Consider the following 23,232-nt stretch of genomic DNA (forward strand, 5'->3'; position numbering starts at 1 on the left):
CTCCTGTATCTTTAACAGCTACACAGAAAAGGGAATTTCAGCAGGTGTCATTTGTATATATGGAGAACCTGGTGAAATTCCATCTTCATCACCGCAGTTAAAGCTGCAGGAGCTATACTAGAGTGACCAGATTTAAAAGGGGGCAGGGCAGTTGAGAGCTGTTAATCACATTCGCAAGGCACCAATCCTGTTCACATTTACTTGGAAGTAAACCCCAATGCAAACAGTGGGACTTACTCTCGAATAAAGTTGCACAAGAGTGCACTGTGACTCTCCCATTTAATTCGGTGGGTCTTAAAAGTGCTTACGTCTGTGGCTTACAAGATTTAATTTCTTTTTTCTTTCCATTTTCCTCTACCAAGTGGTCAAGTAACCCAAAGCTTGCAAGCTAGGGCCAGGCACTCACTTAATTTTTCTAAGATCTCCTCATCGGTCATCTTGGACTTTTTCCGTTGCCGGTCTGTGTTCCTGTACAAAGTGTTGGTGTTGGAGTTCTCAGGCTGGGGTGTCGTAGGTTCTTTAGCAGGGGGCGGTGCAGCAACAGGTTCAATTACAGAACGCGTGTAAATCTGAAAGAAACAAAGCCCGGGTCATTCCATCGTCAAACAACAACAATGAATTGCCACTGAATCACACACAAGGAAACCCATTAATTGTCTTCTCTGCTTTCACTAATATTATATTTCTCTCTCTTTCTCTAAAGGTTTAATTTAAGCTCTTGACAGGCAGATAATGGATTTCAAGCCTTCCGTGATGCCTTTCAATTTACACATTATACCCCCTGATCTAAGAGCTCCACTATACCTTTCTGCACAATGCAGAAAAGCTTGGGATTAAGTGATAAATCTCAGATCAGAGCTTGCTGACTGCTGTGGTTTCCTGCAAATTAAAAGCCTGAGAATGGGTATTAAACTCGGACCCATCTTCCAAAATGAATTGCCTTCCACTGCTCATAATCACAGCTACTTGCTGTGTCATGGGCTGGGTGCACTCTGAGCTAAACTGGGCCAAGAAAAGGTTAATTCTGTAAATTTGCATAAATTATGCATATCGGCCACATCCGCATAAAAGCTCTTCTTTTGCATGACTTGACGCTGGTTTGGCTAGCCATTGGGAGCAGCAGGGATTTATTCAGGAGACTAAGGCCTTAGCTAGACCTACCTGATAGTCCGCGATGGAGGAGGGAAGATCTCATGTTGTGATTAACACAAGATCCCTCCTCTGTTTACATGTGAGGCGTGATGACCTCAGGAGGAGAGGCGTCACGCCTGCCATTTTAAAGACACAGGAGCGAACGAACGCTTGTGCGCTAAAGGTAAGTGTTTTTAAAATTTTAAGTACTTTTCCCGCTCCCCCCCACCCTGCCCCCAAAGGGTGCAGTGATACTGAGGAGCACTGCACCCCGTATGCAGCTCCCAGCTCCGCGCAAGGAGTCGTGTGGAGCCAGGTCAATCCACAGCAACGGGCCACACGTTCCGTGGTCTCAGGCTCAGCCCGAGACCGCGGAAAAAGTGGGCCCAAAAGGGAGGGCGAGATTCCGGGGCAAGGAAGGGTTCACCCCGGGATTTCGCCCGGTCTAGCTAAGGCCTGAAGCTTCATCCCCTGGAAATGTTATGCTACCTAGTTTTGGAGATTCCACCAGCCTCACTTATGCTTTGACACATCTCTGTAGCCAAAAGGGCTAGATATTTGTAAAATAAATAAATAAATGGAGATTCTCAAAAATCTCCACCTCACATCCAGTCCCATATTGTAGGCTCTCTTGTTTGTTTGTTTGTTTTCTTGCATTCCCCCCACCCCCTAAAAATGATGGAATCTGGACCTATCTAGTCCGATCAAGAGGACAACAACTGAAACTCCAACTGATGGCAACATACACCGCTCTGAGATCCTGGTGATATAGGACGGGATACAAACGTTTTAAGAAATAAAATAAATAAACATACTGATTTTGTATGTTCTGGACGTGGAGCAATAACAGGTGGTGGCTCGTTGTCATCCTCTTCTTCTTCGTCTTCCTCATCCTCTTCTTCTGAAACTGGGGGGGCTAGGGGGGGTTCTGATGCCGTCTTTGTGCTCTGTAGGGAAGAGACGTTCATGCAAACGAGGCTTCAACCAATCGCAGAATTATTGTCGAAACGTGAAAGGTCTGGCATTAATGTATGAAGGAACGTGGTGACTCCCTCGTTTCTCTTCCTCCTTGTGTCTTCCTGGTGTCGCTTTCACAATCCATCACCCCCCACGCCCCTGTTTTTGCTAACTGCCAGATTATGTCTAGGGAATCAGATTGCAGCTACAGTCAAACCGGTTATTGACGAAGTCTGTGGGCTACCTATCTTACGATGGAAAGCACGTAAGAAGTGAATATTTTGCCAGAATCTAAGGCAACTGTTACAGGGATTTTCAAGGGGGGAGAGATTATATTGACTGGCTAATTGATTCATTGGTTTATAATGATTTTTATTGGCAATTGTAAATTAATTTTTACTGAATATGTTCTGATTTTATGGAATCCATGTGGAGTGGTTTTTATCTTGTTTGCTGCCTTGAGAAGTTTCCACCCCTGAAAGGTGGCCTTAAAATAATGTCAATACATACATACATACATTAAATTATCTCAGATCACCAGCTCATGGTATTTATTAAAATGGAGATGTGTTTCCTTAATAGGTTTTCTCTGATACCTGGTAAGAAAATCTTAGATTGCATAGCATTGGTTTTGGATGTGTACAGTGCCTGGCACAATAAATAATATGCCTTATTCCAGGTACAGTCTTGTGGACACAGCAGAAATAAGGAGGAGAGGTACCAGAACTGGGATAAACGATGACCGACCACCACCATGGCTTCCATCTCATCATCATCACAACCCCCAAGATGATACTGAGGGAGCCCATGCCAACGAAGGGTGGCCATGTGACCTCTTGTACAGAGAACAGTCCTCTATTTGAAGGGCTGTGAGAGGATCATCCTCTGTTCTGAAGGTGTCCTCTATTTGCTTGCCTGGCAGAGAGGCATTGTCTGGGCCAGAACAAGAGGCCAATGAACAAGCAGGATGCTCTTGCCAGTGTCCCCCCTGCTAGGTGGGCAAGAAGCCAACTGTGCCGACCCTTGGTGCCAGTACTGTTAATCACTGTCATATTTCTACACTGTCAAAACTGGCTATTTAGGCAGAACAGAAAAATGAAACCTTATTTCACCACATGCCAGCAGAATTCCTTATGTGGGCTCATTCAGCCCGTAGCGTTTTCTGACTCAGGCCATGCAATGAATGCAATGTCATTACTGCCTCCTCCCATTGTATGGCTTCTACTGTGTAACTGACTATTCAAAATTAAGTCGCTGAACATTAAAAGATCAAGAGAAGTCCCTGTTCACTCAAAAAACCCCAAGAACATTTATATGGAGAACTCAACGTTGATTTGGATTGTCTTAAGTGTATCTTTGGGGTTTCCGGTATAATTCAACATTAGTTAATGCCTGCTGCTGTTTCAAACACCCCTGCAAATGGTCCCATTGAATGACAGCCGTTTTAGCCAGCCATATATCAGATTAAGCCATAAAAACGGAGGCACTTCCAGAAGATGGAGATTAATTTACATCCAATGGCAGTTTTTTCTACTCACCGAAGGATGAGCTGCAATGTATCCATGGGCGCTCTTATCTGAAACGTGCAAAAGAAATGTCCATGATGGCCTGTTAGAGCCTAAATGGCTACAGGGCATTTCGCAGCAGCAGAAGAAAAGGCGATGCTTGTCTTCTTGACAAGGCCAAGTCAGACGACACAAGTGAGACCTCCAACAAAATGTTTCAATGTGAAGCACTCCTGTTTGGTGATCCAGCCAGCTGCGCCCTATTCCAGAAAACTCCCTTCCCGGTTTTCTGTATTTACAGACGAGGCTGGTGGCTCCGATGTCAGTGGAGCTGTGAATCCGCTCCGGATTTCAGTCAGAACCAGTCGGAACTCTAAAGGAGTTCTCCAAGGTTATTCTGCTCCTTTAGAGTTCTATTCATATTCCCCTGCATGTGGAAAAGCCAATGCGGAGGAGAGGTATTTGAAAGGAAAATCTAGCCAGGAGCGAAATGGCTAAGCCAGCCTTCCTCAGACTCCAGATGTGTTAGAGTACAGATGTGCCCTCCAGATGTGTTGTACTACAACTCCCAGTATTCCCTAGCCAGCCATGCTGACTGAGGCATATTGGGAATTGTAGTCCAGTACACCTGGGGGACATTTTGGGGGAGACTGAGCTGAGCAAGTTGCATTAGCTGCAGCTGTGAACGATTTTAGAACAGCTCCTCCCCGTGTCCTTTGAATATGTATAATGTTTTTTCCTCCCTTTAAAAATTGTGCCTATTGGAAACTTTTTAAAGTGTTTTAAAGGGGTTTTGTTGTGGGGATAAGAACGTTCTTTCTCTGTTAAGCAGCCCCAGGGTGCAGCTAGGACTGGACATTGGTAAGGATATATGAGGAATTGGTTTCAGGTCATTTTTGGTCCAGATTTACCCAGTTCACAATTCCGGACCAAAGATAGATTAAAATGCAATCTCCAGTCACAGTCCATATCTTACTGAGCTTTTGCTGTGTGATTCGCAGACCTAAAAATATGTGCTTGATAGCATGCATACGTTTGAAAAATGTGCATGAAGTGATTAAAAAAAAACGAAAAACACCCAACAAGCTGTAAAACCCAGATAGGGATGGACGTCACAGGGAAATCCGGACTTTTTAGGGTCACTGGATTTGCCCAGAGCCCCCAGCTTGGGATGTGATTGTGGGCTTTTTCCAAAAATCTGGTGACCCTTCTCGTGTGTGTGTGTGTGTGTGTGTGTGTGTGTGTGTGTGTGTTTTAAATCAGCATTTATGCAAACAGTTGATTTGTGCAAATTGCGGCCTGAATCGTCCTAAATTGCTCTCATTGTGGCCACGATTTGCACAAATTGCAGATGCAATTTGTGTAAATGAAGCACACCACGGCCACCATTTCGGCAAAGTATGGCCACAATTCATTCAAATTGCATAAGTTGTGCTTGCAATGTGGGTAAACATCAATTTAAGAAAAGGAAAGGGGAAACAAAAACAAAAATCCGCACGTTGGTCCGATGCGATCACCATCAAGCCTGGCCAGATTGTGGGTAAGCAAGGGGGCTGAAAGTGAACTTCACCCCCTGGACAGATTCCTCTGACATCCCTAAACACAGATGGAGTGGATCTGACAAAATGTGTACCCTCCTACCCAAGGCATTTTGCTGCCTGAGATGAATGACATGATGGTGCCCCCTCCCACTGCATGGGCAGAAGCTGACCAGTCTGGCGAATGAACAAGCAGATGGGACAATGTCCTCCACTGAACCTGAAGGCATCAGGCTACCTTAGGAGGTGCAGAATGAGCCCCAAGGCACACAAGCTCCTCCCCCAGCACCTTGCTGCCATTTTCCAGAGCCAGTGTGGTGTAGTGGCTAAAGTGTTGGACTGGGAGTCAGGAGATCCGGGTTCTAGTCCCCACTTGGCCATGGAAGCTCACTGGGTGACTCTCAGCCCAACCTACCTCACAGGGTTGTTGTTGTGAGGATAAGATGGAGAGGAGGAGGATTATGTATGCCGGCTTGGGTTCCTTGGAGGAAAAAAGGTGGGATATAAATGCAATAATAAATAAAAAATAAATAAATCTTCCATCCAAGGCAAGTGCTTCACCCTACCTAATGGTAGGGCCAGCTTTGGTTAACAGTAGAGCTGCACCACAAAACTGTTGGCAGCAAAGAGAATCCAACACTTCCGATCTCCTGGACTTGAGGCTCATGCAGGTAAGAAAGTGTGAATCAGCAACACTTGGGCTTGCTGAAGTTCTCTGAATCCTCTCTCAAAGGTCATTCCAACTCAAATCTGTATCAGGTCACACACTTTCTTTCTTTTTTCTTTTTTCATGAAAACGCCTGCTTATTTTCGGGTATATTTTCCCCCAAAATGTATGCATCAATTCTCAGCATTTTTGAAACGTGCTCACTTTTTAAAATGACTGTTTTCAAAATGTAGTCATTTTTGAAATGTATGCTTGCTGTTGAATGTGTACCGGGGAGGAGGGGTGTCCCACAAATCACATTCCAAGCTTGGAAAAGTATAGACTTTGACCCCACACTGTGTCGAAGTCCATGTTCAATCTGGAAGATATGAACTGGGTAAAATCCTGATCAAAAATCAACTAAAATGAAATTCTCAGACATCCTTATGTGCATGTAACAATAATGTGAAGTTTTGTGTTTTGTCCAATCTAAGCCTTATCCTGGCTGCCTATTCGCTACCGGGCCAGGTTTAGGGTTCTTGCACTTGTGTACAAAGCCCTAAACAACTTGGGATCAGGATACCTTAGAGAGCGCCTTCTCCCTTACCAACCTGCCCGGTTACTGAGGTCATCTGAGGGTCTCCTGATGGTTCCACATAGATCCATCCTCCGATTGGAGTCCAACAGGGGAAGAGCCTTCCGCGTGGTGGCCCCCCTCCTATGGAACTCCCTGCCTCTGGAGGTCAGGCAGGCGCCAACTTTGTACTCCTTTTGGTGCCTCCTGAAAACATCATTATTCCAGGAAGCCTTTCTTTAATGTCCATCCATGAGTCACTGTATTTGCTTCTTTTAAAATCTGTTTTAAGTGTTTTATTCTGTTTTTATTTTCATTTTATCTTGTACATCGCTCCAAATTTTTCAATGGGGAGCGGTATATAAATATTGTAAATAAATAAATAAGCCAGTGTGTCGTTCTACCCTGAGCCATATTCTGTTGGTCCTGATGGTATCTTCTTCCCTGCCAGTCCCTGCTTACCTCCTGATGTAAAGCTCATATATTTCTGGTTGTTTACTGTCTCTTTGGAATCATAGAATTTGAGGACATCCAGAACAGCTTGTGGGTTTTTCTTCTGTTCCAGTTTTGTTATATTGGAGGTCTGTAGCAGCCTGGCCCACTGTTCAGGAATTCCCTGTGAACAGCAAGCAGGGAGAAAAGGATGACTCAGGGCATTTCAATGGCTTTACTAGATTATCTGCCAGTACAGTTCCTTACCAAGAATCCCACGCTACCTGTAAGATCACTTGCAGACACTTTGATCGATGCCTGACAGTTTAAAACTAGACACTTTACAACAGGTGTAACCATTCTCTCATCCTCCCTTAAAAGAAAGAGCTAAAACCTGGATCCAAGTTTTTTTTTTTTTTTTTTAGAAAAAACAACAACAACAACAAAAGAAAGTTATGGCTGTGAAAGGAAAAAAAGGTGCATGAAACTCATCCTTAAATCAACGCTTGCTGATCCATGGAACAATGACGGAAAAGCTTAGCTCGTTTCCCTGGTGATTCCGTGCCGACATCCAAACACTACTCTAAATTGAAGGACAACATGGTGCGATTTAGGAATCTTACACTGGATATCTGGTTCATAGCAAGAGAAATGCATTCTGCTCAAAGGATAACAGCGGATCCGTTTGAGGCCGAAGCTGCCTCCTGATGAGATAATTGGCCTTTGGGGAACATTCTCTGGAGTTCAGAGGAGGGGCTGCAATTTGGAACCCAAATGGTAATGCTGCGTTACATAATGCAGCTGGTGCTCTCAAGGAAGCCTCCTTCCTGAGTCCTTTGCGTCCCTAAGTTTTATGAAAGAAAAACTACATGGACTCGGAGCAGAAGCTGTGAACCCCAAACCAAGACATGTCCAAAGTTTGCATTGAGCTGTTCTTATTTCTGAAGAAGACGCCTTAAAATATCCAGTATAATTTCCTAAATTCAAGGAAGACGGTCCCTCCCCCTATTTACTGCACAATTAGCATCTACGTAGCAAAGTGCTCAAAGTGCTTCGAAGCATCACCTGCGTGCCACCCCGGCTTAGAGCTACATTCTAACAAGAAAACAAAAAAACAGGTTTCATTTCATTTCATTCCTCCTAGGAGGTTCTCTGCAAAAGAAAATGATGTGTAACATGGGGCCTCTGGCGTTTGGGGTTAATGATGAGAAAGTGGGATAAAGCCAAGCAACGAAATCTACTGCACACACGTGAAACCTGGCGCTGCACAGCTATGACATCTCAAAGAAGCAGTTGGATGCAAGCTTCTTTTGGGCCTGTGACGCACCTCTGGGAGCCTCCCTGTGCACATCTGTGAGCCATAGAGATCTGGCTGCAATGGACGTAAATAAAGAAAGAAAAGAAAGTTAAAACAGAATGTGGGACAACTTAGAAGGTGGGAAAGAGGTGGAATCCAATGGGTCGAAATGGGGGAAGGGAGGGGGCGGGGAGGGGATCCCATCTAAAAGAGGGAGGTAGCAAACAGAGTCATAATCGATAAAGCTACAGGAAGACAGATTTTGAAAAACAGAGGGGAGGGGGGGGCGGAAATCACAGTTAAGTCCAAAGGTTAGTGGCATCAATTTCCCCATTTTAACCAAGTTGTGGAGAAATTGTGTTGTGGTGGTTGTTTGCTCACTACAAAATCATACTGCTAAGGATGAATGGCTAATGCACTGGATCAAATACACAATGTTCAAAAAGTGGGGATGGATAGAATGACTCCCCAACCCCCCTCACTTCATGATTAAACCATCTTGGCAATTCTGAACTGGTTCCATGAAAGGTATACAGTACAATCCTAGGCACAGAATCAAAAAAATCATAGGATAGTAGAGTTGGAAGGGGACTCTAAGGCCATGGAATCCAACCCCCTGCTCAATGCAGGAATCCAACTTAAAGCATACCTGACAGGTGGCTGTCCAGCTGCCTCTTGAAGGCCTCCAGTGTGGGAGAGCCCACAACCTCCCTAGGTTTTTGGTTCTGTTCTCGTACTGCTCTAACAGTCAGGACATTTTTCCTGATGTCCAGACAGAATATGGCTTCCTGTAACTTGAGCCCGTTATTCCGCATCCTGCACTCTGGGAAGATCGAGAAGAGATCCTGGCTCTCCTCTGTGTGACAACTTTTCAAGTATTTGAAGAATGTGATCATGTCTCCCCTCGGTCTTCTCTTCTCCAGGCTAAACAGGCCCAGTTCTTTCAGGCTCTCTTCATAGGGCTTTGTTTCCAGATCCCTGATCATCCTTGTTGCCACTCTTTGAATGTTTATTCAGAAGCAAGTGCCAATAAGTCTATTGGAGCTTTCACTCGACTAAGTATCTTTAGGATTGCCATCTTAGATTTCCCAGTCACCTTATTTGAAACTGTAGATCACCAACAACCAGTATACAAATGAACAGGAAACACTATGAAAGGAATCATCAACTAGTTCAGATTTTATGTTTGGGTTGGGTTTGGGGCTTGTGTACTGGCGCCAAAGGTGTCCTTATCCACATACTGAAATGCAACTGTTCTTTCTACAACTTAAAGTCATACATTTTCATTTTTGCTTTTTAATTGTAGGCTTTAAAAGTTTGGGTTGTAGCTTGCTTTCATTCTAGATGGGAAAGGGCCATTGTTATTGTTATTTTTATTTTTTTAAAAAAGCAGTATGCTTTTCGGAATTCTTCTTCGAAAATAGTTCAAAGTCCAAACTTTCCCCCTTCCCTCCACATACGTAAATGTGCCAGCTTCTTCACAATAACCGATCTCAAGGCTGCTGAAGCATGTGTCTGCCTAATCATTTTCAATCAATTCATTTAGCACTTTGTGTCCTAATTTCTGCTATCCGTGGTGGCTCCAAGCAACAGTGAAATGGTGTTTAGACATGCATTTATGACAAACAACCTTGTGTCGTTGGGTGTTAATGACTAAAAGCCAAACTTCAGAGCCCATGCAGGTTTCCCTGAATGCGATTTTGGGTGCAGCTAAAAGCAATGCAGGCAATTTCACCCAGGACACTGATTCGCATTAGGTGACAAGAGAAAAGTATGTACACTGCGCATGGCACATGGCACTTAACCAATGGAGCAGGCACAGCAACTATTGCACTCGAAGGAGAAATATTTGCACAAATTTTGGACACCTCCATGGCACGTCCAGACTTTTTGAGAAAGAGAGAGGAAGTGATTGCTGAATGCTAGGGAAATACTTTCCTTTTTCTTCAAAAACCTGATGTTAGCAGCACAGTCCTTGGCACAATATACTTACGAGGGGTGTGCACGCCGCACTGAAAATCCGAGGGTCTGATCTTTTAGTGCAGTTAGGGGATGTTTTTAAAATTGTTGGATACCTGCAGTGCAGGGAGAATGTCGGTCGGAGCTCTGTCCCATTTTTGGATAAACACTTAGTTATAGTCTATGGCAATTAACCAAAATGCTTACAGCTCTGTCATTTTTAAAGCTCAAGACATGAAACTTGGCAGCATGACAGCTCTTAAGTTGGGCTTTAAGCATGCCAAGTTTGAAGCAGATCCCTTCTTCCTGTGATTATTAGAATTTTTTTTAAAAAAATCCCCCTCAAACCCACCCACCCACCTGATTCTGCATTAATTCACCCTTGCACATTTATGGAGAGAGGTTTTATCCTTTACTTTGCTGATGCATCAGCAAAGTGAAGGATAACATCTCCATCCATAAATGCGCAGGGGTGGCTTGAGGGGGGGAATTTACAAAATTCCTAAAATATCAAGGGATGAAGAGATCTGCTTCAAACTTGGCATGTCTAAAGCCCTCCTTAAGAGCTATTATCATGCCACAATTCATCTCTTGAACTTTAATAATGACAGAGATGTATGTGTGTTTGTTAATTTCCAATGATGATAATAGCATGGTTCTCTGAAAACGGAGCAGTTTTCCAATGAGTAATCTAGCAGTGCAGAGAGACGGACCCCCATCTGAAAATTGGAGTGGAGAACCCGCTCAACGGAGCTCTATCCCGAATTTCAGGGTGGAGAAGACCTGCTCTTCACACCCCTATCCAAAATAAGGCTCATGTTCAGGAAAGCCCAAGGTGGCATAAACCCATATCTAATTTCTGGAACCAGCTGTGGTTCTGCAGCTAGGAGCATTTTACTCTTCAGGGAGCAAAATGACCGTGTGGCTGCAAGTATGCTGTTGCTCCCTTACCAAACAACAGCCTTCCTCAACCTGGCATCCTCCAGGTGTGTTGGACTATAACTCCCAACTTTACAAGTTGACTGCCGTGAACATCTACTTTGACGACGTCCATACGTTGGTGTTCCTAGATAGTGTCATGATTCCAAGCCCTCTGGACGAGATGTGAGGCAATAAAGAGGTCTGCTGTGCAATCCACACAACTTTATTCAGTAAATAGATATCTCTTCACACCTGAAGGAAGTGTGAATGCTAAGAGCTATCCTCTAAGCTAAATTAGCTTAACAAAGCAAGACAGTTGCCTATCAACTGAATGTACGGTTTCCCTCTGTGCCCGACAGGCTTATACCTTCAAGGAGGGTCTTCAAGCTATCACCTTCGGTGACTAGTCTAGCGGACGGCCACCCACCTCCCTTCAACTCCACTTGCTTGACCCTGTGGCAGACTGTGGAAGCATCAATTCCAATGCTCCCTCCCCCTCTGACAAAGACTGAGTTCCCAGGGGTGGGAAGGATGATCTCTGAGCCTGGGCATTCTGTTTGATAAGCTCCTGAGATTCCTCCTGGACTCTTGGAGAATTTCCTCTCCCACTTCCCCTTAGTTGGTACACTTCTTCTTCAAGCTCCAAGTCTGATTCAGGATCCACATCAGGGTGACAGGGCTTGATCCTGACAGATTCAGCTGGAGCAACCATCTAAACCTGTCCTCAAAACACAATTTTGCATTGAAAACCCATTTCTCTTTTTAAAAAATCTCCATTTCAGGGAAGCTTACAAGGCCATAGAATGAACAAATGCACTATTAATATATTACAGCTGTTGTCATGGGAGCTAGTTCTATAGCTTGATCCCATAATGCTACTTTAGTAAAATTCAGATAAAGGAATCCTGAGATACACAAAACCAGGGGAAGCACCATAACAGCACTGAATCTCTCTGGGGACTGGCAGTGCTGAGATTTGATCTGTCCTATTGTGAACCACTGAGAGATTTCATTATATTCATTGGTATATAAATGTTGTTGTTGTTGTTTATTCGTTCAGTCGCTTCCGACTCTTCGTGACTTCATGGACCAGCCCACACCAGAGCTTTCTGTCGGCTGTCGCCACCCCCAGCTCCCCCAAGGTCAAGTCTGTCACCTCCAGAATATCATCCCTCCATCTTGCCCTTGGTCGGCCCCTCTTCCTTTTGCCTTCCACTTTCCCTAGCATCAGCCTCTTCTCCAGGGTATCCTGTCTTCTCATTATGTGGCCAAAGTACTTCAGTTTTGCCTTTAATACCATTCCCTCAAGTGAGCAGTCTGGCTTTATTTCCTGGAGTATGGACTGGTTTGATCTTCTTGCAGTCCAAGGCACTCTCAGAATTTTCCTCCAACACCACAGTTCAAAAGCATCTATCTTCCTTCGCTCAGCTTTCCTTATGGTCCAGCTCTCGCAGTTGAGGCCAGAAATATTGCATGAGAAAGATGCATGAGAGGAGGGGAAATGCTTCCTCTTCCACTGATCAATAGGGTTTATTGGACTGAGAACATTACTTGTGAACTGGGCAATTCTATGGAAAGTCCCTTGGTTCTAACAATTATTATTTTTCTTTATTCCCTGTCTCTCAGCTCTTTGTCTTCTTTCTCATTTGGCTAGGAGCAATGAAACGATATGTTCTGGTTGCCCTAAGGGATAGAGAATTTAAACCTAAGTCAGAAGGGTGGTGATGGTGGTGGTCTTCATCTGATAGATACCAGAGCAGCATAATGCTTGATGTCTTCATCTGAAAGATACCAGAGCAGCATGTGATAAAGGAAGTGGCTTTCCACCACCATCACCACCCTTCTGACTTAGGTTTAAATTCTCTATCCCTTAGGGCAACCAGAACATATCGTTTCATTGCTCCTAGCCAAATGAGAAAGAAAACAAAGAGCTGAGAGACAGGGAATAAAGAATAATAATAATTGTTAGAACTAAGGGACTTTCCATAGAATTGCCCAGTTCACAAGTAATGTTCTCAGTCCAATAAACCCTATTGATCAGTGGAAGAGGAAGCATTTCCCCTCCTCTCATGCATCTTTCTCATGCAATATTTCTGGCCTTTATTGAACCACAGTTTCCTTTTATGTCCAAAGTGGGAAACTGTGGTTAAGCTCCAACTACAAAACAGGACTGCAAATCTGTGTTTGTTCCTGGTTTGCATACCAGGATTGTACTCAGTGTGTGGGTATAAGGTATAATATTTCTACACACATTTGGTCCAAGTTGCATTTGAGGTACGTCCCCCTATTATTGTCCAGAGGGAAGGGTCCCAGAAGAAAACAGTGCAGCTGCCTGTCCCACCCCAGTTTTCAGAACACCTGCTTACAAGCCAGATTTTGTGTGAGGTCAGTCCTAGATTCCCTGCAAAGTCAAAACTAGAGAGGCTTGTGACATGGATGAAATGATATCTTCTAAATCCAGTAGCTTTTGAAACACATCCAAAATGTTTGGTGGTGTTTTTTTTAATCCCTTGAAAGACAGAAGTTTAATCATATGGCGGGGGTCGTGGAAGTTGGTCAGCTACACAGATTGGAAGATATTAAATCCTTATCGGCTCACTTCTCGGGAGTGTTTGAGAACATGCGCGAGAAATGGGTAAGAACAGAGCGGAATTGCGGAATTCCACCCCGAGAGCTACCAGGTTTCTGGGGGTTTGCCTACTTCTCCGATTCTCAAGGGAAGGGGTAAACTCTCTAGTTGAGGAGCCAGAAAATCAGTGGATCCATCTGCAGCCTCCGCAACCCTCCTTTCTAAAGTTTAAAGAGTCCCACTTTCCCTACATGATCCTTTCTATCAGTAGATTTCTCCTTCTTTTTCTCTGGGGAAGAGTGGCTGACGTGGACACCAAGTATAATAAATACTTCTGAGAGCACATAGAAAGAAAGAACCCTGCCCTAAAGGTCCATTAGGAGGAGAGGCTGAAGATCTTTTTAAAAAATAATTTATTTATTTGTTTATTTATTTATTTAAAACATTTCTTGGCTGCCTTGCAGGATGGAGGCCCTTACAAGGCAGCTTGCAACAATAAAGTGGTGATAGAGTCTGTCCCAGCTCATACAACTCCACCTTTTGAGTTTCCATGCTCCAAATTCAACAGCTGACAACAGTACCTGAGAAACAAATAGCAGCATAGAAAAGGCATGCTAAGGTTCAGGCTGAACTCTAGGCTACGGTGAGGTCTGCAGGCCCTCCTGTTTGCCACAAACTCTTCCAGCCACACACTGTCTGTTGGCCACCTCTGTATCAGACCAACTTTTCCCAAGTCGGTGGCCACCAAATGGGCTGGATTACAAACCCCATCCTCCCCCAATTAGCACAGTCAATGGCCGCACTGGCAGTGGATGATGGGAGTTATAGTCCAACACATCTGGACACCAGGTTGGGGACAGGCAATGTGCCGCATTTGGGCGGGTGGGAAATTCTCAATAGGGGTGCTGGTCTGTATAACGTCAGTGGAATCTCTTATGTTCTCCATAAGAGATGTGATGTGGCTGTCTAGGTGGGGCACCCGTGGAAGTTCAGATGCTGCTGCAGTGTAACTCCCATCATTCCTGATCACTGGCCATGCTAGCTGGGGATATTGGAAACTAAAGTCCAAGAACATCTGGTTCCCGTCTACTGGGGTAGATCACAGGCCTATGTTGATTTCTTATATAAAAAGAGCAGCTATTTCTTCTGAAAATATCTTACAAGATCCATCCAAAGAGAATCCTCAGATCTTCTCCTGCAGTGTTCATAACTCACAGCATATGACAAGCAACCCTTTGAATAATATACTGGGCCGATTTACTTAAAGCACTTTATATAGCCCAGAGGTAGGCAGAAGATAGATCTTCAGATGTTTTGGACTTCAACTCCCAGAAGCCACTGCCACATGGCCAATGACAAGGAATGCTAGGAGTTGAAATCCCATATATCTGGGGATCTACTTTCTGCCCACTCTTGATATAGCTGAAAGAAGTTTGGGGATTTTCCTCCAAAGGCGATACAGAAGTGGGAAGGTGCCATTGCACTCGTGTCCTCTTGTGGGCTTCCCATAGCCATCTGGCTGGCCACTGGTTGTGAAGACAATGCTGAACCTGATATGGCTTTGGCCTGATGACCCAGCACAGCCCTTCTCATGGTAGCCTAGGCAGATGTTACTTATAAGTAGAGCAAATGAGCATTGGAAGGGCAGGGTGGAGCCCGTCTGGAGGCCCCGACCACCCTGATGGGCATCCAGCATAACATCAGGACAGGTCTTCTGGGTGTACAAATCGCACGTGCGTCGGCTTTGTACACTTGAACAGCACTGCCTCCCCTCCATGCATGCATGCTGCGTGCAAGGGACATCCGCACAGGGCGAACGGCTGCAAAGGAAGGCGGTTGAGCGAAGGAAGTCTGCAGCAAAGCAAGTGCAGGACAAAAATATGACTTACGGTGAATTCCCCAGTGACCGCGTCAAAGCCCACATGGATGGTGTGTTCGAAGTCTGAAGGGAGAGAGATTTCGGGACGTTCTTTCTCTTTCTTCTTATTGGCTAGAGGCAAAATGTGAACGAGCACTTATTTTCCGTGAAGTCATTCATTCATGCATTTTACTGTCTGGCTTGTTCAAAGCAAAACATTTAAGGAAAGTGGGGCGGGGGGGAGGGGGAACAGGAGCAGAACTGAATTCAAAAGCACCCTTGGCTGCATAATCCAAGAGTTTTTCCTCCCATTTTAAAAGGCTGAAATGCCTCTCCTAAGGCTGTTACTGGCAGTAAAAGCTTTAAGCAAAAAGGAAAAGAAAAAAAAGATGCTGGTATTTTTGGTAATTTGGTCCTGCCCCTTAAACTTTCAACCCCACCCCCCTTGAATGTGGCCCCTGTGTTAGGGTGACCATATGGAAAGGAGGACAGGGCTCCTGTATCTTAATTGTTATATAGAGAAGGGAATTTCAGCAGGTGTCATTTGTATGCAGGCAGCACCTGGTGAAGTTCCCTCACCATCAGAACAGCTAAAGCAGCAACAGTGACCCGATACAAAAGAGGGCAGGGCTCCTGCACCTTTGTGATAAAGAGAGAATTTTACCAGGTGCTGCAAGGGTACAAACTGTTAAAGATACAGGAGAAGTGTCCTCCTTTTCATATGGTCATATGTGTGCTTCTCCAAAATTCAATTTAGCCCTCAGACTAGGGCCGTAGCTAGACCTAAGGTTTCTCCCTGGATCGTCCAGGGGTCAAACCTGTTCACCTAGGTGACACACAGGGGATCCAGTGCTCAGGCAGGGGCGAACCCTGGATGATCCCAGGATAAACCTTAGGTCTAGCTGTGGCCTGAAAGAAGATCAACACCTCTGCTGTACATGTTTACTCAGAAGTAAGTCCCACCATGTTCAGTTGTCTCTGCAGCTGACTTGAGTGCCATTTTGGGGTAGAAAAGTAGGGTATAAATCATGTAAATAAATAAGGGGGCCATCCTATGACAACTTCCAGAATTTCCCATCCATCCATCCTACAACTTTTGATAGTCTAAATAGAATCGGATTGGGCCCAAAGCTATACACGTGCCTAGCAATAATCTGGAGTACTTGTGCATTGTATGAACTAACCCCAAATGTTACATTTATCCTTATTCAATAATCATCTGGCTGGAATTTCTGCCCAGGATTCTGATATCTCCATGATGTCAAAGGATTTTTCTACAGTGCTTATTAGAGGTAGCAGTGATATACCAACTCTGCATACAAGAGCACTCCATTCCAGAGCCCTGCTCCCCTCCCCCGCTCCCAATTTTTAGTCTATAATGTGTTCGTACTTCAATTTTCAGCAGAGAGGTGGCCTGCAATGAGATGGACTTTCTTTTCAGTGCAGATAATTTTGAATGGTGGATAAGAAAATTGGACCAGGCTCTCTCGTCCCTCTCAAGCAATTGTGGCAGAAATTAGGTTTTTAAAGGGTCATCGAGTTACGTTTAAAGGGCCAGTCAAATCTATAAATGAAAAAAAAAGTTGTTACATAATCCAAGTGAGAAGTGGCTTTGCATCCTTTAAAGAGCATTTATGGCCAGACAAAAGCTCCAGCTAAGGAAGCCATCGTGCTGTGAATATCATTCACAAAGTCTCTTCTTAACAGACTGCATCAATAATGCCTTCACTGAAGAACTTGGTTATCATGTAAATTAAAGATGGAAGTTAAAAGTCTATATTTAACCTCGCTGTCAATGGCTTGACAATTTATTCTGTACTTTATGGCCAACTTTACATCCTGTACTGATGGGGGAAGTGAATTATGCTGTGACTAATTGTGGCATCTTGAGCAGGGCTGGTTCAAGACATTTTGCTGCAAAGAACAAGATGGCGCCCTCTCCAATTCCATGCTCAAAAGCTGATTGGATTGGCAGGTGAACCCTTCTTCAATACCAAGGAATGGGACCACATCCTCCACCATACCTGAAGGCAGCAGGTGTTATGGAAAACTAACTGATTTCCCACTATTCCCTTCACCCATTTCTTCCCTCCCCTCCTTCTTCTAAGATCCCTCATTTCCCTGCTCCAAAATGCCATCCTTAGGTGATTTCAGATGAGTAGAGTAGACCCTCTACTCCCAGGTAGGGAAGAAAAGACCCATTTGCCTATTAGGGCAAGGTCACTTACTCAGGTGTAAAGGACGAGCCCTAGCCGCTGGTTAAATCGTTCAAATGCTCCAGCAGGAATTTGGAAAGGGACAGTGAATACTGATTGGATGGAAGGAAGGTGAAGTGGGAAAGTTTCTGCCACGTAGGCAAGGTGGGACAGGAATGTCTCAGGGGACATTGCGGAGGGGAATCTGGGAAGGGAGATTGTGCAGAATTAACCATTTCCCTCCCTATCTGAGCATGTCTGGTGACGTTAAAGGTGACGGTTTGGGCTAGTAGCCAATTGAAAGGGTAGGATGTTTTTCCCTCTGTATAAAACTAAAAGTTAATCTCTGTTCGTGGCCTCTGCTCTCCCATTTGATCGGAGGAGAGGACCTTAGTGCAAAGAGATTTCTTGGTACCTGGAGTGGAAAATAAACCTTCCTTTTGAAAACTGCATCCGGATTGCCTTTTTATTGATTTAATTGGGTTGTAATCCACAGTTTTTGTAACACAGGCTAGCTTAGGGGGCACAAGGCAGGCTGCTTGACGTGCAGCTGTCTTGCTGCCACCTCCCTGTATCTGCCAACTGAGGTGGCTGCCTCACTCTGCTTAAAGGTAGGGCCGGCCTTGTCATAGTTACATCTACAATGTTGAATATAAAGGTTTCATTCTACTAAACCTGACTTGCTTCCACTGTAATCGTGTGTGTGTTTAATTAATCAGGTTAAATTTATTAATTATATTTCTATACCACACCAAAGCTGAACATGGGAAGGAGATGTCCCTTTAGATGCTCCTCTCCAAGCCACTTAGGGCTTTGATGGTCAACAACAACACTTTGAATTGGGCCTGGAAACAGATATTAGGCTGGCATAGCTAATGAAGCACTGGCATCCTTAGGGCAATTGAAGCTGACAAAAGATATTCCTAAACACCGAGGCCACCTGGGCTTCAAGTGACAATGATGGATCCAGGAACAACCCCAAGCTGCACAACTGGTCTTTCAGGGAATATAGGAAGCTATGTTACATTGAGGTCAGACCATTGGTCCATCTAGCCCAATATTGGCAGTGGTGCTCCAGAGTTGAGACAGAATTCATTCCTAGCCCTACCTGGAGATGTCAGGGATTGAAGCATGCAAAGCAATGGTTCAATCTCAAGTGCAACCTCCTCCAGAACAGGTTGAACACCACTCAACCCTGTGAATGAACCATCCACTAACAGTCCCTCCATCTTGTTGGGACTGAACTTCAGTTTGTTCTCCCTCATCCAGCCCGTTACTGTCCTATATTCCAGCCCTGACAACCCCACTTTTCCCTGTGGTGACACAGGGGTCACGGCAAAGCTGCTTACTACCAATTCTTGGTTGCCTATGTGTGCTGTTCAAAAAGCCAATTATAATTAGCGCATGCCTGGTGTAGCTCTTCGCATCCCACAAAAGGAAAGGAAAGGAACCTCTCCTGCAAGCACTTGAGTCATTGCTGATTCCTAGAGGGACGCCTGCTTTCACTGACGTTTTCTTGGCAGACTTTGTAGCGGGGTGGTTTGCCATTGCCTTCCCCAGTCGTGGTTCCCTTTCCCCCAGCTAGCTGGGTGCTCATTTTACCGACCTCAGGAGGATGGAAGGCTGAGTCGACCTGAGCCGGCTGCCTGAGAACCAGCTTCTTCTGGGATCGAACTCAGGCCGTGGGGCGAGTTTCGGCCGCAGTAACTGCCGCTTACCACTCTGCGCCCCACGAGGCTCATCCTACATCCCAGAGAAAACGGAAACATCACCACTTTCAAACGTTCACATTAGAGACCCATAAAGCTCTGTTGGTTTTAATCCAACCCCTTTATTAAAAAAACACATACACAGAGTTATAACATTAAGAAAACCAGAAGTGAAACAACAGAAATTATGGAACGCCTTTGGCATTCCTGATACTTTACTTTTATCCCCTCCTGGAAAGATGGAGCGTAGCCGGGCCTTCTTGTTCTTCTCTTCTGGAGCCATGGGGAGAGGTTTGGAGCTGTGGTTAAGTGCTGAGGAATCGCGGTTGCTGCTGTTCATTCTCAGTGGAGGGGCTGGTGGTTTCTCTTCAGTATCCAGGCTCTCTGACATCTTCAGCAATCCTCACAGCCTCCTTGGGGGGAAAGAAGAAGAAGAAGAAGAAGAAGAAACCAGAGAGAGGAATGAAGGGTGGGGTTAGGAAAAACAGAAAAGCTGGAACTCGCTGAAGACATATGATCAGAGTTTCATACCAGGTATTCTTGGTCGGAGCCATCGGCAATCCCAGCAGTAACTGTAATGAACTGCAGGGCTCAAATAATATTGGGAATCGCCCCGTCTGACCAATCGAGCAAGGAAGGTGAATCAGAAGCCTCAACGTTTTGTCACTACCCACCAAGATATTTATTCCCATTGTAACAATAGTTAAGACCCAAGCTGATTTCATAGGATCATAGAACAGCAGGATCCACCCTAAAGCATTTCCTTCCTATAGACTGCAATTCCATGAATAATTTACCCAGGAGTAAAACCCATTGAACACTGTGGAACTTAGTGGACATGGATAGGATTGTACTGTTAGCTTGTTAAGAGCATTGGGAAACACCAGCCAGCAGGCTTCTGGGCAGCACCAGCTAGCTGGCTCTGGCTGCCATTTTAATCACCCATAATCCACTTTACATCGGGGGCATTGTGGAAAAAGCATTAGGGTGAAAATCCGCCTGGGCGCGTAAGAGCAGCAAACCCCCCCCCCCCATGACTGGCCCTCATGGGCCCAGGAGGGCATGTCCAGCACCAGGGACATGTCCCTTGCCTGATTGATTTCAATCCTGACCACCCTGACATTTTCCCCCCACTGTGCCTTTTGCCAGCAATAACACCGTGGGGGGAAATATGCCATTTCCCAAGGGGTGGGGAAATGACGTATTTTCTCCCTCCACTCCAATGCCAAAGTGGAAGGAGAAAATAATATGCAACTTCCCCCAGCCTTGGGGAAATTGCTACCCCCCCCCCCCATTCATGGCCTTAGAGGTCCTCTTAACCTTGCATTCAGAGGGCTAATAAGGCCCAAATTGGCCTGGGGGCAAAGGCAATTAGTGTGCTTTGCCTCTCCCCTCCCTAGCCAATCGGGGCCTTTAAGGCATGCTTTTCAGGGCCTCCAGAAAGTCTGCCATTCCTCCGGCAATGCTAATGATGTGCCAGAGGAATTGCGCACTTTCCAGAGGCCTGGAGCACTTGGCAAGCCCAGGTCCTCAGAACAGGGCCAGCCAAGCAGGGCTCAGCGAACTCATGGGGCAGGCCCCCCATGAGTTCTCTCTTCCCAATGTAGAATTAAAATGGTGGCTCCCAGACTCAGCTACCCTACACTGATTGGAGCACTGGGGAAGGGGGCATCACTTGTAGGCCTAGTCAAGTGCTGCAAGGCAATGGCGGCTGCTATCAGTCCTGCTTGTTAGGCAAAGATTGGGCAGCCGCTCAAAACAACCTCTCTGTGTTGTGTTTCTGCCTCTCCCTATATCTACTCTAATATAACCCATGACCTAGGATGGTGGTGGGCTCTCCCACACTAGAGGCCTTCAAGATGCAGCTGCACAGCCATCTGTCAGGGATGCTTTAAGATGGATTCCTGCATTGAGCAGGGGGTTGGACACAATGGCCCTGTAGGCCCCTTCCAACTCTACTACTCTATGGTTCTATGATTCTACTTACCTGTGCTGTGATATTGACCCAGCCACCATCAGCGGCAGCCAACCATGTGGCACCAGGCAGGGAAACACACAGCATACATGGAATAATGGGTTCAAGTTACAGGAAGTCAGATTCTGGCTGGAGAGCAGGAAAAACTTCCTGACTCTTAGAGCAGTACGACAATGGAACTAGTTACGTAGGGAGGTTGTGGGCTCTCCTGCACTAGAGGCCTTCAAGAGGCAGCTGGACAACCATCTGTCAGGGATGCTGTAGGGTGGATTCCTGCATTGAGCAGGGGGTTGGACTCGATGGCCTTGTAGGCCCCTTCCCACTCTACTATTCTATGATTCTAAGGAGGGATGGGAGAAAATGGCGGTGAGGGGGCAGTTTGGGTGTCAAGCAGCCCCAGCTCTGCTGAAAAGTAAGACTTGTCCCATTGGCAACCACACATGAATTCAATTTCCATTTGATTTTAATTATGCCAAAGGTTGCAGTAATTAGACATTCTGAAGATAATTAAACAACAGGTGGTAGTGGGTAGATAAGGGAATTCCTAACAGCATGTGGTGTCTGACCCAAGATGAGAAGGAAGAATCAGGACACAAATTATGCACAGCATTCGGGTAGAAATAAACCATCTTCAGTGATGTGAAAACTCTACCTGCAGGAGCCTATTGAATTTCCTGCAGGTTGCATTAAGGTTTAGAGGAATCACACACACACACACACACACACTGCCCTGCCAACCTCACAAGGTTAGCAAATAAAATATAAACCTCTACAGCAACAAACAACTTAAAGGCTCAATCCTATGCATGTTTAGGCAGAAAAAAACTACAACTCTCAGCATGCCCCAGCCAACTATGGATAGGATTGCATTCTAATAAATTGAAACTAGAAGTACAGGTTAGACTGTGTTCAATGAAGAAACAAAACAGTCCTGTCTAAGCTTCCTCAGATATTTCCAGCTCCTGAAACATCTTCGGATCTCTTTGATCTGTGAGATGAAGGCCCCATTGCTGGAAAGAACAGTGGTCATCAGAGGGCTTTTCTTATGGATGTCTGAAATTACTCTGGATTTTTATTAATTGGGCCCATGGATCCTGCAATAGACCAGCATCTTCTGAGTGATGCAAATTCTGTGGACTTGCAGACCATTGTGTGTCTCTGTAGGATTTTTTTTTAAAAAAACTTTCCAGAATTGTATACAAAATTAGTTATATGAGAGTATGAAAGTTAGTGGGAAATGTGCTAATGTATATGCTTCTTTTTCAACACACACACTGCAATGTTTTATACACCTCTGATCTCAGCCACCTCTCTGAAGCACTACAAAAAACACACAAAATATAGCATGCCAACAAACATGATCTAAATTGCAGTGGACCTTTTTGCGTATTTTTATCAAGGGGGGAAATCTGGTTCAGTCAATGAGTGGATGATGGAATGAAAGATGCCTGACAATCCCCAAAACACATGGAACATATCAAACTAAATTCATATACTCTAGGTTTCCCCCTCTAGGTTGGCCATGTGTCCCCTTTTACAGGGGACAGCCTTTTATTTGAAGGACTGTCAAAGAACTGTCTTCTATTTAAGGCATCCTGTATTTGAAAGACCAGCCTAGGGTCATAGAATCGTAGGATTGTAGAGTTGGGAGGGGCCTATATTGGAGCAGTCCAATCCCCTGCTCTTTGCAGGAATTTCTACCTATAAAGCTGAAAGCATGCGTTTGGGTTTGTATGTCCGGAAATGTTTACCCACTTCCAGATGAGTTAGAAGCCTGAAATTTGGCACACTTGTAGGTCTGGCTGTACAATGTAACAGAAAAAACTAAAAACATGAAATTTGGGGGTGTGAGTATTTTTAATTAATTTAATAAAAAAAACTTAGGCTTATGCCTACAGCTCCCAATATGCCTTGGGTGGAACTCCCAGCATGCCTTGGGTGGGAGGCCAGACTTACTGGTGGCTAT

The 23,232-nt window shown here is 45.0% G+C and overlaps 1 protein-coding gene across 1 annotated transcript in view; it reads right to left on the reverse strand.

Moving 5' to 3' along the window:
- PAK3 (p21 (RAC1) activated kinase 3) overlaps positions 1–23,232 on the reverse strand; it is a 73,989-nt gene that overhangs the window by 21,228 nt on the left and 29,529 nt on the right. Inside the window, exons 2-7 of the mRNA XM_063141863.1 lie at positions 19,511–19,704; positions 15,419–15,519; positions 6,814–6,967; positions 3,627–3,664; positions 1,947–2,078; positions 407–569 (exon numbers count right to left, since the gene is read on the reverse strand). Of these exons, the coding sequence (XP_062997933.1) occupies positions 407–569; positions 1,947–2,078; positions 3,627–3,664; positions 6,814–6,967; positions 15,419–15,519; positions 19,511–19,682 (760 nt within the window). The 5' untranslated portion in view covers positions 19,683–19,704. The remainder of the gene's footprint in view (positions 1–406; positions 570–1,946; positions 2,079–3,626; positions 3,665–6,813; positions 6,968–15,418; positions 15,520–19,510; positions 19,705–23,232) is intronic.

This window comes from Elgaria multicarinata, chromosome 15, assembly GCF_023053635.1.
Source record: "Elgaria multicarinata webbii isolate HBS135686 ecotype San Diego chromosome 15, rElgMul1.1.pri, whole genome shotgun sequence".
Lineage (NCBI taxonomy): Eukaryota > Metazoa > Chordata > Lepidosauria > Squamata > Anguidae > Elgaria > Elgaria multicarinata.